Source organism: Hyaena hyaena, unplaced genomic scaffold, assembly GCF_003009895.1.
Source record: "Hyaena hyaena isolate Hyena2069 unplaced genomic scaffold, ASM300989v1 scaffold_71, whole genome shotgun sequence".
Lineage (NCBI taxonomy): Eukaryota > Metazoa > Chordata > Mammalia > Carnivora > Hyaenidae > Hyaena > Hyaena hyaena.
The window spans coordinates 22,713-33,931 of record NW_024080704.1 but is presented as its reverse complement, the minus strand read 5'-3'; the positions used below and the strand labels follow the sequence as shown (position 1 = coordinate 33,931).

At 56.4% G+C, this 11,219-nt stretch overlaps 2 protein-coding genes across 5 annotated transcripts; one reads left to right on the top strand and one right to left on the bottom strand.

The window, feature by feature from the left end:
• Positions 1-376: 376 nt before the first annotated feature.
• Positions 377-3,270, top strand: ZFAND2B (zinc finger AN1-type containing 2B). Of its 4 annotated transcripts, none has more exons than XR_005528557.1 (9): positions 377-621; positions 895-989; positions 1,205-1,336; positions 1,471-1,622; positions 1,875-1,970; positions 2,046-2,106; positions 2,192-2,259; positions 2,473-2,651; positions 2,953-2,971. XR_005528557.1 is itself a non-coding variant. In XM_039233086.1 (9 exons), exons 1-9 carry the CDS (start codon positions 567-569, stop codon positions 2,992-2,994), a joined length of 774 nt encoding a protein of 257 aa, XP_039089017.1. In that variant the 5' UTR covers positions 377-566; the 3' UTR covers positions 2,995-3,270. The 4 variants fall into 4 exon arrangements, 2 of the variants coding, with proteins under 2 accessions (XP_039089017.1, XP_039089016.1); XR_005528556.1 differs by lacking the exon at positions 2,953-2,971 and adding an exon at positions 2,849-2,875; XM_039233086.1 differs by having other exon boundaries at positions 2,579-2,651; positions 2,953-3,270.
• Positions 3,271-3,381: 111 nt separating this feature from the next.
• ABCB6 (ATP binding cassette subfamily B member 6 (Langereis blood group)) lies at positions 3,382-11,154 on the bottom strand. Its single transcript, XM_039233203.1, has 19 exons — positions 10,316-11,154; positions 9,871-10,008; positions 9,169-9,355; positions 8,871-8,972; positions 8,520-8,703; positions 7,533-7,654; positions 6,863-6,972; positions 6,612-6,677; positions 6,311-6,436; positions 6,118-6,194; positions 5,966-6,029; positions 5,760-5,845; positions 5,474-5,531; positions 5,153-5,257; positions 4,593-4,767; positions 4,330-4,442; positions 3,992-4,086; positions 3,852-3,920; positions 3,382-3,666 (listed from the first exon to the last, which is right to left on the bottom strand). Exons 1-19 carry the CDS (start codon positions 10,862-10,864, stop codon positions 3,555-3,557), a joined length of 2,538 nt encoding a protein of 845 aa, XP_039089134.1. The 5' UTR covers positions 10,865-11,154; the 3' UTR covers positions 3,382-3,554.
• Positions 11,155-11,219: the final 65 nt, after the last annotated feature.

The window sequence follows — 11,219 nt, the reverse complement described above, 5'->3', positions numbered from 1 at the left end:
TCTGGAGAAAATTCTGCACTTCGAGGAAATAAGGGAATCTTCAGCTAGTGGACAGGAAGTGCAGCCGTGGCAGCGTACCAAAGGGCGAGGGGGAAAGTGAAGAGAGTGAGAAGCGGAAGAGGGACTCAATTTTATAAGACCCCAATTACCCCAGGCCTGCTTCCCTAAGATATCAGCTACCCTCGTCCTCACCGGTTCTTTCTCTCTTCGCGGAGCAAAGCCTGCGCGTAAGATACCGGTACCGTGCGAGGCCACGCCCTGGCCTCACCCGGCAGGGAAGGGCGGGGATCTGCTCTGCAAGGGCGTCCCTCCCGCCTCCCGGAGACTGCGCGGGACGTGCCCGCCCTGCGCGATGACGTCAGTGCGCCCGCGCGCGCCGGGGAAGCAGTGGGACCCACTGGCTGGGAAGGGCTCGGGCTCCGGTAACTCGGTCGGGGCGGGGGAGAGGAAAGGGCGGGACAGGGAGTGGCCCCCAGAGTGCAGGGTCGTGGCCTGGACCCGTCGCGGGAGCCCTAGACACGCTCAGCGCCGCTTCTTTTGCCCACTGGCCCCCGTCCGGTCCGGCGATGGAGTTTCCGGACCTTGGGGCTCACTGTTCCGAGCCGAGCTGTCAGCGCTTGGGTGAGGGGCGGAGCGCGCGGGGGGCGGGGCCGGGCCAGCGGGGCTGGGGGCTGAAGGTGGGACGAAGGGTGGGCTCCGGGGCTGGAAGTGCCACAGGAGGACAGGGATCGAAGTTGGGGGCGGTGGCTAAGGGGCGTGGCTAAGGAGCGGGGGGCCTAGGAACGGGTTTAGTTTGAACCCGGTGGCCGTTTTTCCTTCCCGAGTGGAAGGCTTGAGTGAGTGGGAACGAAGTTGAGGTCCCGCTGGACTTGCAATCCGACCCGCTCCCTGCAGATTTTCTGCCGCTGAAGTGCGACGCCTGTTCGGGCATCTTCTGCGCAGACCATGTGGCCTATTCCCAGCATCACTGTGGATCTGCTTACCAAAAGGTGAGGGGGCGGGTGGAGAATGCACGCAGTATCTCCGGAATCCCTCTGCCTCTTATTTCCTCTCCTTTATTGCTTTGAGGCGCAGAGCTGCAAACATTGTTTTCTTGTGCGCTATAGGGGGGCATATCCAGGTTCTTTCAGGGAGGCTGTTTCAGGACCAGATATTGGTTGGACTAGGAGCGGGCCACAGACTGAACCCTGCTCCTTAACTGTAGGATATCCAGGTACCTGTATGCCCACTCTGTAATGTGCCTGTGCCTGTGGCCAGAGGGGAGCCCCCTGACCGAGCTGTGGGGGAGCACATTGACCGAGACTGTCGCTCAGATCCAGCACAGCAAAAACGTAAGGTAAGCGTTGGAGGAGTTCGCCATGACCTAGCTGGGACCACGGATGCTTGCAAACCAGAACAGCTGTTTGTGATGGGGTTTGAGAAGTGGGGGTCAGAGTCTCAGCAGAGACAAACCTTCCCACTCCACCTCAGATCTTCACCAATAAGTGTGAGCGCTCTGGCTGCCGGCAGCGGGAAATGATGAAACTGACCTGTGAACGCTGTGGCCGAAACTTCTGCATCAAGCACCGTCACCCGCTGGACCATGATTGCTCTGGGGAGGGTCACTCAACCAGCCGGGCAGGGTAATTGCAACCAAGTCTAGTACTTGCCTTTAGGATCACCCCATCCTTTTGGAATTGACTCTGCTGCTTTCATTACAAGTTGGGGAGCTTCAAACCTGTTGCCTTTGGCTAGGGGAGTCTTTTAGCTTCCTTTTCAAGTGCCTATTTTTCTAGACTGGAGGAACTCCCCTCCTGACTTCCAGGGTAAGGCCTGGGAGGAGCCCGCAAGCTGACTGTCCTTGGAAGCATGCCAAGAGTGTCTCTTCTCTACAGACTTGCTGCCATCTCCAGAGCACAAGGTCTGGCGTCTTCTACAAGTACCATCGCCAGCCCAAGTCGGACGTTGCCTTCATCTACCTCTCCCAGCAGGTAGGCCTGCTTGTTTCTCCTCTCCCTTTTTCCTGTTAGCATCTCTGACCTCAGCCTCTTGAATGTCTGCCACAGAACCACAACCCAGTCTCCATCCGGGACAGCCCCCCCAGTGATCGCTCTGCAGAATGGCTTGGTGAGTTGGGTGGAGGTTGGATGGACAGAAGCAAATCCACTTGGAGAATAAAGTCCGGGGCAACTGGTCTTTCTCCTTTTTACAGAGTGAGGATGAGGCTCTGCAACGAGCCCTAGAACTGTCCCTGGCAGAGACCAAACCCCAGGTCCCAAGGTACCTGCTCTGCTGAAAGAGGGTGGGATGCGGGCAAAGGCTGTTTGGAGGGAGGGAGGTGGGACCACTCCAACCCCATGTAGGATAACGGTTAGGAACTTGGGCTCAGAATGAGGCTTACTAACTATATGATATTTGACAAGTCCTTTTAACCTATAAGGTTCTTCGTTTCCTCTAAAATGGAACCAGCACTAATACCTACCTACCTTATAGGGTTGTGTGAAGATTGAGAAGTGCTCAGCACAGCGATGTCTAACAGATAAGGCGCTCATGTTTTAGATATTATTGGCATCCAATTTAAGCTGTTCCTCCCTCTCAGTTCTCAGGAGGAAGAAGACTTAGCTTTAGCACAAGCACTGTCAGCAAGTGAGGCAGAATACCGACAGCAGCAGGTATGAGGACTGGGCGGGGGAGTTGAGGTCCTGCACTGGTGGGGGGGCTTTCTTCAAGTGGTAGAGAGTTTGGAATGATGGCTCTCCTTTTGTTTTTGGTGTGACTCCAGCCCACGCTGGGCTCTGAAGTGAGGACTGTCCCTCATTTCCTTGACGTCGCACCCTGTCTTCCCTTCCTTCCCCTTTCCTTGCTCCAGGCGCAAAGCCGCAGCTTGAAGCCGTCCAACTGCAGCCTGTGCTAGGGCCTTGGGCTTGGGGAGGGAGGCTCAGCTGAGGAGGACTGTGGCCCTCACACCTCTAGGGTACAGAGGGAGAGGAGGCTGGGAGCGGCCTGGAAGACTGAGGAGAAGGAGAAGAAAAGGAGGCCACCTCCAGGGAGCATCAGGAGGAAGAGCTTGCGGAGCCGAGCCTACAGAAGGCCCCGCTGGCCTATCCGGCTGCATGGGAGAGCGTGGCTAGAACCATCCCGTGGTTGGGCCCTCGGGGAAAATGCTGGCCAGGCCCCACTCAGCTCCCTGCATCATGGCATCCCCTTTACACCGGGGCTGTCCCCGTGTCTAGGGGGCAAGGAGGGGCCTGCAAAGAATAAAGGATCTTGGCAGTCAGTATGACCTCCAAATGGTGTGTGTCTTTCTCTTCTACAACCGAAACCAGGGGAGACCTGTCAAGAATGCTCCCCTGACCGAGGTGTAGAGGCCCACACCAGTACCCCACAGCAAAGTCACAAGGATCCCAGCACAGTCCACACATTTATTTCCCCCAAAAAGTGCTTTTTTGAAAGGTTCTTTGCCCTCACTACAGCTAGCACCATACCCCAACCCCGGCATGAAATGTACTGGGAAAAGGGAGACGTCTTATTTCCCTCTGAGTTATCCTCTGGGAGGCAAGTGGCCACAACTCTTGTCACTGTGTCTCAGTCTGGGGTTTGGTGTCTTCAGAGACTTCTTCCTGTCCCCGCTGCTGCAGCTGCCACATGTCCGCATACACCCCACCTCGGGATAGCAGAGCCTCGTGCCTGGGGCGGAGAGGAAAGCATAGGTCCCAACCGTCAGCTTAACCCCAAGAGTCCTCACCAGCAGCCCACAGAGATGAGCGGGATTGGCAAGGGGGAATCCCTTTCAGAAACCCCTGGGACCTCCCCTGTTCCTGGGGCCCCCCAATTCAGAGGCTGTGCCCTATCCATCCTGCTGTGTTCCTTACCGTCCTCTCTCCACAATGCAGCCATCCTTGAAGACGAGGATCTGGTCGGCATCAACCACAGTTGAAAGTCTGAGAAAGGAGACCTGGGTTACACACCACACAAGAGTGGGCCCCCCCCACCTGCTGCCCCAGTCCCGTACCTGTGCGCTACTACGATGGTGGTGCGGTTGGCACAGACTTTGGCCAGAGAAGCCTGGATGGCCCTCTCATTAGACGTATCCAGCGCTGATGTTGCCTACAGAGAGGACCTGGGTAAACCTGCCCCTGCCACCCAGAGTCCCCGTGGAAGGAGGGTGCCAGCTGCTAGCTGAGGGCAGCCTCGGGAATCAAAGAGACTCTGTCTGCACCTGAGCCCCGTAAGGTGTTTTTATGAAGCAGGGATTCATGAGATCTATCCATGAGGGAAAACTGCCCAGCAGGAATGGCCTGGGCACGGCCCAAGGAGGAAGGAGGGGAACAGGCTGCCCAGGGCCCTCACCTCGTCCAGCAGAATGATGTCTGGAGCCTTGAGAATGGTGCGAGCAATGGCGACGCGCTGCTTCTCCCCACCGCTCAGCTTCAGTCCCCGCTCGCCCACCTGCGTCTCGTACCCTGTGAACATCGCCCACCTCCCTCAAGTCACACAGAACCAACTTGGTTTCTGTGACCAGACGGGCAGGAAGGGATGGAACGGAGATTGGGGGGCGGGGGGGAACGGCAGGATTAAATCAGACAGGGGAGGGACTCTGCAGGGAAGCTCACCTTCAGGGAAAGCCATGATGGCGTCATGGATGCCCGCAGCCTGAGCGGCGGCCACCACCTCCTCCTCCCTGGCTGTGATGCAGCCGTAGCGGATATTGTTGGCGACGGTGTCATTGAAGAGGACGGTGTCCTGGGGCACAACTCCAATGTGAGACCGGAGGGAGATCTGGGTCACCTGGGGCCAAGAGACCGTATGCCTCAGCCTGTGAGACTGCTCCACGCCCCACCCCAGGCCTGGGAGGTAGGACGGACTGGAGAGAAGCACATTGGGTGAGGTACAGGAACCCTGTCACCAGCCCCCCAAATAATCCTATCTGCATGGGCAAGCCACTCGACCTTCCCGAGTCCGTTTCCCCATCTACAAGGAGAAAATACGCTTTTTATGCTCATGACTGCTTTACTTGGCTGGGTCACGCGGTGCTAGGAAGGCTGAGGTCTCTTGCTGTAGCTTTCTGCAGGGGTGACCTCTCCCTCTCTCCCTGGAGAGCGGCCAGCACTTCACAGAATGCCATTCTTTCACACACAGGCCCCTAAATCAGTCTCCTCCCGAGCAACCTTACCTGTGAGATGTCCTGCCCGTCTATTCGGATGCAGCCAGAGCTGAGGTCATAGAAGCGAAACAGCAGGCGCAGCACTGTGCTCTTCCCTGCTCCAGATGGGCCCACCTGTTGCGTTGCAAACAGAAGGAAAATATTGTCAGGCCTACTGGCTTTTAAGGCTTGCTCTCCAAGAGGCCACCAAAGTCCATGGAGGCTGCTACATTCAATCCCATGGTCTGCTGTGACAAGATTCTGACTCCACAGCCTGGGTCACTCATTTCCATGAGCACTGCAATAGGGAAACTCAAGGAGTCTGGGCCAAGTGGCTGGGTCTCCTCTCACCAGGGCCAGTGTCTGTCCAGGCATGACGGTGAAGGACACATCCTGCAGGGTTTCTCGCCTGCAAGGAAGGGTGGGCATGGTCAGGAGGCCTGTGGCACTCCCAGCTGTCCTTTCCATCAGCAGAGCCGCTACCGGGCCCTGCCCCTCCCCTGCTCAGGCTCTCTTTCCAGGCAGTGGTGGGCTGAGAAGCAGGGATGGCGCGGGGCGGGGCGGGGTGGTGGGGGGAGAGACTGTAAATGGACAATGGGAAAGGGGGCTGTGAGATGGCAAAAGGTGGGGGGCTCACCCATTGGTATAGCTGAAGTGCACATTCTCAAATTCTATCTGGCCCTTCTGGAAGCGCAGGGGCCCTGCTCCAGGAATGTCCTTCACCTGGGAGAATGGGACCCAGGCACGTTGCCATTATAGGTCTGGTCCTCTCCAGACACCGGGAACGTGGTGTGGGCTCCTACTTCCACACCACCCCCCTCCCAGCCCCCACACTTCACTCACTTCCGCCTTCTCTTTCAGCAGGTCGAACATGTTCTCCATGTCGATGAAGTTTGTCTGGATCATCCTGCAAAAACAGTGCTGGCTGGGGCTCCTCTGAGGAGTTGGCGAACTCACCGTGCACCCTGGGCAGCTGAGAGCAGGAGAACAGTTACCTGTAGTAGGTGCCGAACCAGTTGAGGGGCATGTACAGCTGGATGATGTAGGTGCCGAACAGCACGAAGTCCCCAACCTGTGGAGGTGCACAGAGGTGGGCAGAGTCACAGGAGGCCTTCAGGTGTCGCCTGCCCGCTTCCCACCCAGGAACCTGGAAGCCCCTCTGCCCCGTCGCCAGCACAACTCCCTCACCTGTAGCTTCTGCTCACTGACAAAGTATGCGCAAAGCAGGGAGCCGGCAAGGAGCCCAAGTCCAATCACCAGATTCTGGGTCTGATTTAGTAAAACCAGTGAGGCATTTGACTTCCACTCCAAATCCTGGGGGAATAACACGGGATGGGGGTTGAAGGGGGGGAAGGACGTCACATATACACTTTCACCAAATCCAAACCTGGGCCCAGGCGTCTTCAACCTCAGATTTTCAGCCGGAACTGAAACTCCTCTTGGTCCTGGTAATTCCGCAAGGCTAGGCCGCTGCTTTCAGCATCCTCACCTGATAGTTGATGATGGCCTCTCGATAGCGGTCCACCTCATAACCTTCAGCGTTGTAATACTTCACCTGATGAAATCAAACCACTGTTGTCAGATGTGGCTGCCGCATTTACACCTTCAGATTCCCAACCCGCTCCCTTCCTCATTTTAAACAGCACCCCCCACTCCTAGCTCCCTGGCAGCCCCGCTGGTCCTCAGCACCCTGCTTCACCTCTCCACGCCTCACACCACTGGCACCAAGGCCTTCGTTACCGTCTCAAAGTTTAGCAAAGAGTCCACGGCTCGTGCCCGGGTAGCATTCTCCTGTAGGTTCATAGAACGTCGAAACTTTGTTCTCCACTCAGTGACCACAATGGTCAGGACTGCGGGTGACAGAAGAGGAAGGAGAAGAAGAGATCAAGACATCACCCAAAACCAGAGGCCACAGGAGGATGTCTGCCACCTGGCACATGAACCCTGTACTACAGGCCAGGGACCCGGATTCCCAAAGGGAGAGAGCACTCAGCTCCCCGAGGGAAGAGGCGGTGACAGAGACACCTCTGCAGCCGGCACAAAGCCTTGCATGTGAAAATGCTGTTGGTGATCAACTGAAGGCAAGCTGCACCTGGTTTTAGACCACTCAGCCATCCTGACGAGCTAAGCTGCACGTGGTTTTAGAAATAAGGTTTCTCCTTGACGCGACCACAGCAGGCCCCCCATGTGACCAGGATGTCGTTCCCTGGCCCTCCATCCAGGCTGAGCTAAGGTTCCCCTGGCAGCAGAGGAGGAGGCCAACCCATCGTGTTGGGGAGCAGTGGGAGCTTATTCAAGGTCACTGACCTACAGCCTCCCTGAGGTGGGCCACCTGAGTGGGGGCACGGCTCACGCCCAGCAGAGGCCCTGGAATAGTTCAGGGGGATGCTTTTCACCACGCAGCACTCACTGAGGTAGAGACTCATGCACAGGAACACAATGAGGCCAAACCAGGCGTTGAAGAACATGCTGAAGTAGATGATGCCAATGGTGATGTCGGCCAGTGTGGGGAGGACGTTGAACACCAGGTAGCTGGGAGGGCAAGTCAGGTGACAAAGGTTTAGGGGCTGGGAGCCAGCAAATCTGCCTCCAGGAATTTCAGTGAGGCGTTTTGTTTTTCTTTTTTTTTTTTTAATGTTTATCTTTGAGAGAGAGCGTGTGTGTGTATGCAGGTGCGTGCCTGAGTGGGGAGGGGGCAGAGACAGAGAGGGAGACCGAGAATTCAAAGCAGCCTCTCTGCACTATCCCTATCTAACTTTTTTGCGTTATCAGCACAAAGCTGGACGTGGGGCTCGAACTCATGAACCAAGTTATCATGACCCGTGCCAAAATCAGATGCTCAACCAACTGAGCCACCCAGGTGCCCCAGTTTTTTCAATAGCAACAGACCAGAATCAACTAAATGACCCGAAAGAGGTGGGTGGCTAAAGAAACTGCAGCTTGCACCAGCACAGAATGCCCTGTGTCAACTAGAATTAATGAGGGGAAGCTTCAGGCATAATTAGAATGTATCTCCATGGTGTTCTATTAATAAAGCAACTCTGAGAACGACACCTCTGTCAGGACATTGTTTGCTTTAGGAGAACCCTCCCCAATATCAGATTAGTGCTATAGTCTGTACATATATGTGTAAAAGTGTAAAAAGCAGAACTCAACATTCTAGATGGAGCAGGAACCTCTGAAGAAGTGGGTAAAATGTATAAGACGTTACATAAAATATTTGCTCTATTTTATTTGTCTTATGATAAGAGCATCTACAGACTGATCTTAAAGTTACAAAAAGGGAGAGAGGAAAGGAAAGGACAGAGAGGCAGCTGAAGCTGGGTGCTTTGTCCGGACGGCCCCTTCATCCCCACGTCTCCAGCCCCACCCTCCCACACTCCATTTCCACTGGCACCTGAGCAGCCCTGTGACACTGGACGTGCCCCGGTCTACGATCCGTAGCACTTCCCCTGTTCGGCGGCCCAGGTGCCAGCGCAGCGACAGCTCATGCAGGTGGGAGAAGAGGCACAGCTGCACCTGTCGCGACGTGAACTGCTGCACCCGGATCCAAAGGAACGTGCGCAGGTTGCTTACAAAGCCTGGGGGGATGAAGGGGGGGCCTCAGTAGAGCTTAGGGGCCAAATGACATTGGTCCAATGCCAAGACATGAAAAGTCTGAGAATACCAAGGGGCCAGGGGAGGGATGCTTGGGGGAGGAGGACAGGGAGGGACCAATACCGGATGGTGACAGCAGAGTCCCTCATACCTGTGCTGCCAGTGCCACCACCCTGGAGGAATTTGAGGAAGACATAAGTGACAACAGTCCAGGCCAGGGAATTCCAAGGTGCCTTCTCAGTCAACAAGTTCACTGTGGAGAAAAGAAGTCAGAGCCCACTCATGGCCCCCAGGACTCTCTTCAGAAGAAACTGCTGGAGGCAACAGCCACAGCTTCCTTCTGATCATCCAGCTCCTAACACTGTCCCATTTCCCTAGGTTAGGGCCCCCACCCCTTGCCAGGCTGATGAAGGACCAGAGAGAGCTGAGCCAGCACTCCTTCCCCTCACCTATGTCCCTATAGAAGATGGGGACCAATACGTTCAGTCCCCGTTCCAGCCCCATGAGCCCCAGGCAGATGAGGACAACAAGCTGCAGAGCTGGGCTCCCTCGAGGCCACAGGTAGCCACTCAGTAGGCGGAGCTTCCTGCCAAGGTCTTGCCAGGTAGAACCTGGTGGTGCCTCTGTTGACTGAACCTAGGAATGTAAGACACATGGGGGGGGGGTGGAGTCAGAAATCAAAGAGAAGTGCCCTAGAGGCACCTGAGCAGCTCACTCGGTTAAGCATCTTGTTCTTGATTTCGGCTCAGGTCATGATCTCATGGTTCATGAGATCAAGCCCCACACTGGGCTCTGTACTCACAGCATGGAGCCTGGATTCTGCTTAGGATTCTCTCTCTCTCTCTCTCTCTCTCTCTCTCTCTCTTCCCCCCCCCCACTCCTCCCCCATTCACACACACTCTCTCTGTCAGAATAAATAAATCTACATTGCGGGGAGGGGGGGGGAAGGAAGTGCCCTAGCCGAATCCTTCTAGGGAAAATGTATAGGACTGCAGTTTCCAGTTATTTTAGACTCCAAGTGATTCCTGATGGGATCAGAATGCCTCACAGGGCATAACTGAGATTTGAGAAAGAAGTATTCTCATGGGGAAAAAATGACAGGCAATGAAATTAAGATAGGCCCTAAGGTTCAGAAATTCAAGTGTTTGTACCTGGGACCTCTCCACATCTTGATCTTCTTCATTAACCTTCAAGGCATAGGACTGGGGACGAAGTCCTGGGGCCCAGAGTCCCAGGATAAAAAGCCCTCCAGACACCACATACCGCACCACCCACAGGCTAAATTGAACCTAGAATGAAACACATAGGGAGAGCATCAAGGAAGAGCCAAAATGCCATTGTTACCACTTATAACAGGGCTAGGGAATGGGATAGGGCACACACCCAGGTCAGGGGCCCTGCATCAAACAGGCTTTAAAAAACTGTAGAGTGACTCAGCACAGACACACCCCACCAGCTGGCTATCAGCAACCTGCCAAGCAGGCCTCCTCCTTCCCTTAGAGGCATCCCAAGTGTGGAGTCAGTGTGACCAGACATTCTGTCCTTCTCCCCAGCCCTTGCCACTCACTATTCTCCATTCCCCATAAGGTCCCTTACCTGCTGGCTTAAGTCTGCCCTTGCCCACCACCACTGTGGGCTGTTCCAAGACACAAAGGCCAAGTTCTCGGCTGCAAACGCCACAGTCCAGAGGAGCAGGAGACCCAAGCTGTGCCTGAACTCAATCCAGATGCCCATTGCAAGCCTTTGCCAGGCCTGATTGCGTTCCACCACGAGCAGCCCCAGGCCACAGGAGCTGGCCAGAGTCCCAAATATGGAAGCCAGCAGTAGATAGCCTGGCAACGGGGCGCTCCCAGTAGTGCCCACCCGGCCAACCAGGGTGGCTAGGGGCAGCGCCACCTGGAGTGTGGCCAGAAGTAGCTGCAGCCCATAAGGAGCGACAAGGGGGCCAGTGCTCCAAGACAGCTCACGGGCGCCAGCTGGCCACTCCCGACGCTTGCAAATAAGGGCTAGCACCAAGGCCAGAGCCCCCAGGGCCATCAGTGTCGAGGGCACAAGCGTGAAGAAGAAGCAGGGACTCAGGCCACCCTTCACCCAGGCCGGACCCAGGGGCCCTTCGGCCTCGCAGTAATTGCCCACAGTCACCATGGCAATGCGTGGCCGCCGGCCGAAGCTGCGGGGACTGCGGGAAGGGAGAACGGGGCCGGCTGCTCGGGGCGGGGCGCGGATGCCGGGGTGTCTCGGGTCATGGAGCCGAGGGTCGCCAAGCCGCGGGCCTCTCGGGCAGGGACACACGTGGGCCCAGCCACACTGTCCACTCTCTTCGCGCACGCGCCGCCGACACGCACTCACGCAGGGCACGTACGCCGTCCTCGGCAGTCCATCCGCCCCTCGCTCGCAGCCCAGGACCCTCCTGCCAAGTCCGGGCCCAAAGGAATGTCGAGCATCTGACTGGAGCGGCTCCGGCGCAGCAGCCCCGCCCATCGGGGGGGCGGCCCAAACC